This window comes from Amphiura filiformis, chromosome 7 (genome assembly GCF_039555335.1).
Source record: "Amphiura filiformis chromosome 7, Afil_fr2py, whole genome shotgun sequence".
Lineage (NCBI taxonomy): Eukaryota > Metazoa > Echinodermata > Ophiuroidea > Amphilepidida > Amphiuridae > Amphiura > Amphiura filiformis.
The window spans coordinates 31799844-31801533 of record NC_092634.1 but is presented as its reverse complement, the minus strand read 5'-3'; the positions used below and the strand labels follow the sequence as shown (position 1 = coordinate 31801533).

Below are 1690 nucleotides of genomic sequence, written 5' to 3'. Positions count from 1 at the left end.
TTCATTCCAATAAGCGCCCAGGGCGCTTAACAAAGTCATTTTGGGTGGGCGCTTATTTTATACCTGGTTTCCGTAATTTTTTCGTAAGGGGCGTTATTAGAGACAATTTTACATATGTTATAAAGGGCTCTGAGATGTTTTAATAGCTTTTCTGATGCAGAAAATGTATTGCAAGTTTACACAAGATTATAGCCCTCCAGCTATTTCACTGTATTGATGTCTCTCTGTCACTTCAACATTAATGGTATCCTTTAGCAAATTGAAAATACCCTAGGTGGGCGCTTATTGGGGCATGGGCGCTTATTGGAATGAATACGGGGGGGGGGGTATTACTAATTATGTACTTATCCTTATGGATATCCTGATAGTTTCCCTTCAGTTGTGATCAATCTGATCAGCATCATGGACAATAAACTGTATTTGCATTTCTAGAAATTAGGTTTACTGTTTTATCCCGAAAAGTCACCGCGAGTTGCACAGGGTACGTTTGTAATAACGACGTATCTTGACCACGGTAGCTGCATATAGGAATGGATTAATGCAGGAGTTGAGGTATAGCCAATACCTCAGAATGTCGCGATAGTATGCTTTATTACACTGTGGACAGAATACGTTGGTGATAATAATGTATAATACGTATGGCAGCGTGCAGATGTTGACAGTCAATACGATAGCACCAAGTAGAATAGCTGCCTTCTTGTAGCGCTTGTTGGCGTCAGCTTCAGGTCTATGAGCCATTGGTACATTTGAACTACTACTTGGTCCTGCAGCAGACCTATTTGGATTTTGACTTGGATTCTCATTTTGAGATGACGTATTTGCGTTGCTGCTAGGATGAACCATTGGTTGACGCAATTTTTGTATCAGTCGAACAACAAATGCAAGACTGAATGATTCAATCGTAAGGAGAGGACCAAATATAGCAGTTATGAAAAACACAAGAGCAAACACCAAGTTATGCTTTGGTGGTGAGCGGCAATCTTGGCTGTAGTCAAAGTAATCGTGTAAAGCAGTTGGTGTCAGCATATCCCAGAGTAGTACTTCGATGGTTCCCAGTAAAATCCCATAGAGCCAAATCCCACCGATGATACACATTATTCGCTTTCTGGACTGGATCCTCAGATACTTGGGATACTCTCGGGACAGAAGAAGAAATCGATCTATGCTTATTGATACAGTAGTTAACATCCCGGCACTGACAAACATATTAGCCAGAAATACTACCAGTTGACATCCGAATTTGTCATATGGCCGTGGTTTATTGGCAGCTAGAGGGATCTCATAAAATTGAATCAGTCCTACTCCGAAGTCAGCACACGAGAGGTTCAAAATCAATAGATTGCTGGGTTTCTGTCGCAGACCCCTTACTTTAAGAAAAGCTACTATTGTGGCCATGTTACTAATGAGAATCAAGATGCCAATAATGATGACAACAACTACTTGCAGAGTGTGTAGGTTACCAGCTAGATCCATTTTTGAGTTGATACCTGAAAATTAAAAAGGTATGCTGAAAGCTGGAAATCTGCAAGAAACCCTGAGAGCTTTCGAAAAGCAACCCTTATCAGTGCAGTTTGACAAACTGTCTATACTGGTGAGGTGTCTAGCCAACATTTTATTTCACTTTCAAACACGTGATCTGGCTATAATAACCAATGCAAACAATTTGATTGGTTGACATGGGTATAACATT

The 1690-nt window shown here is 40.5% G+C and overlaps 1 protein-coding gene across 1 annotated transcript; it reads right to left on the bottom strand.

The window, feature by feature from the left end:
• Positions 1-462: 462 nt before the first annotated feature.
• LOC140157796 (melanopsin-like) lies at positions 463-1473 on the bottom strand. The gene has a single exon (XM_072181044.1). The coding sequence runs from the start codon at positions 1471-1473 to the stop codon at positions 463-465; it is 1011 nt and encodes a 336-aa protein (XP_072037145.1).
• Positions 1474-1690: the final 217 nt, after the last annotated feature.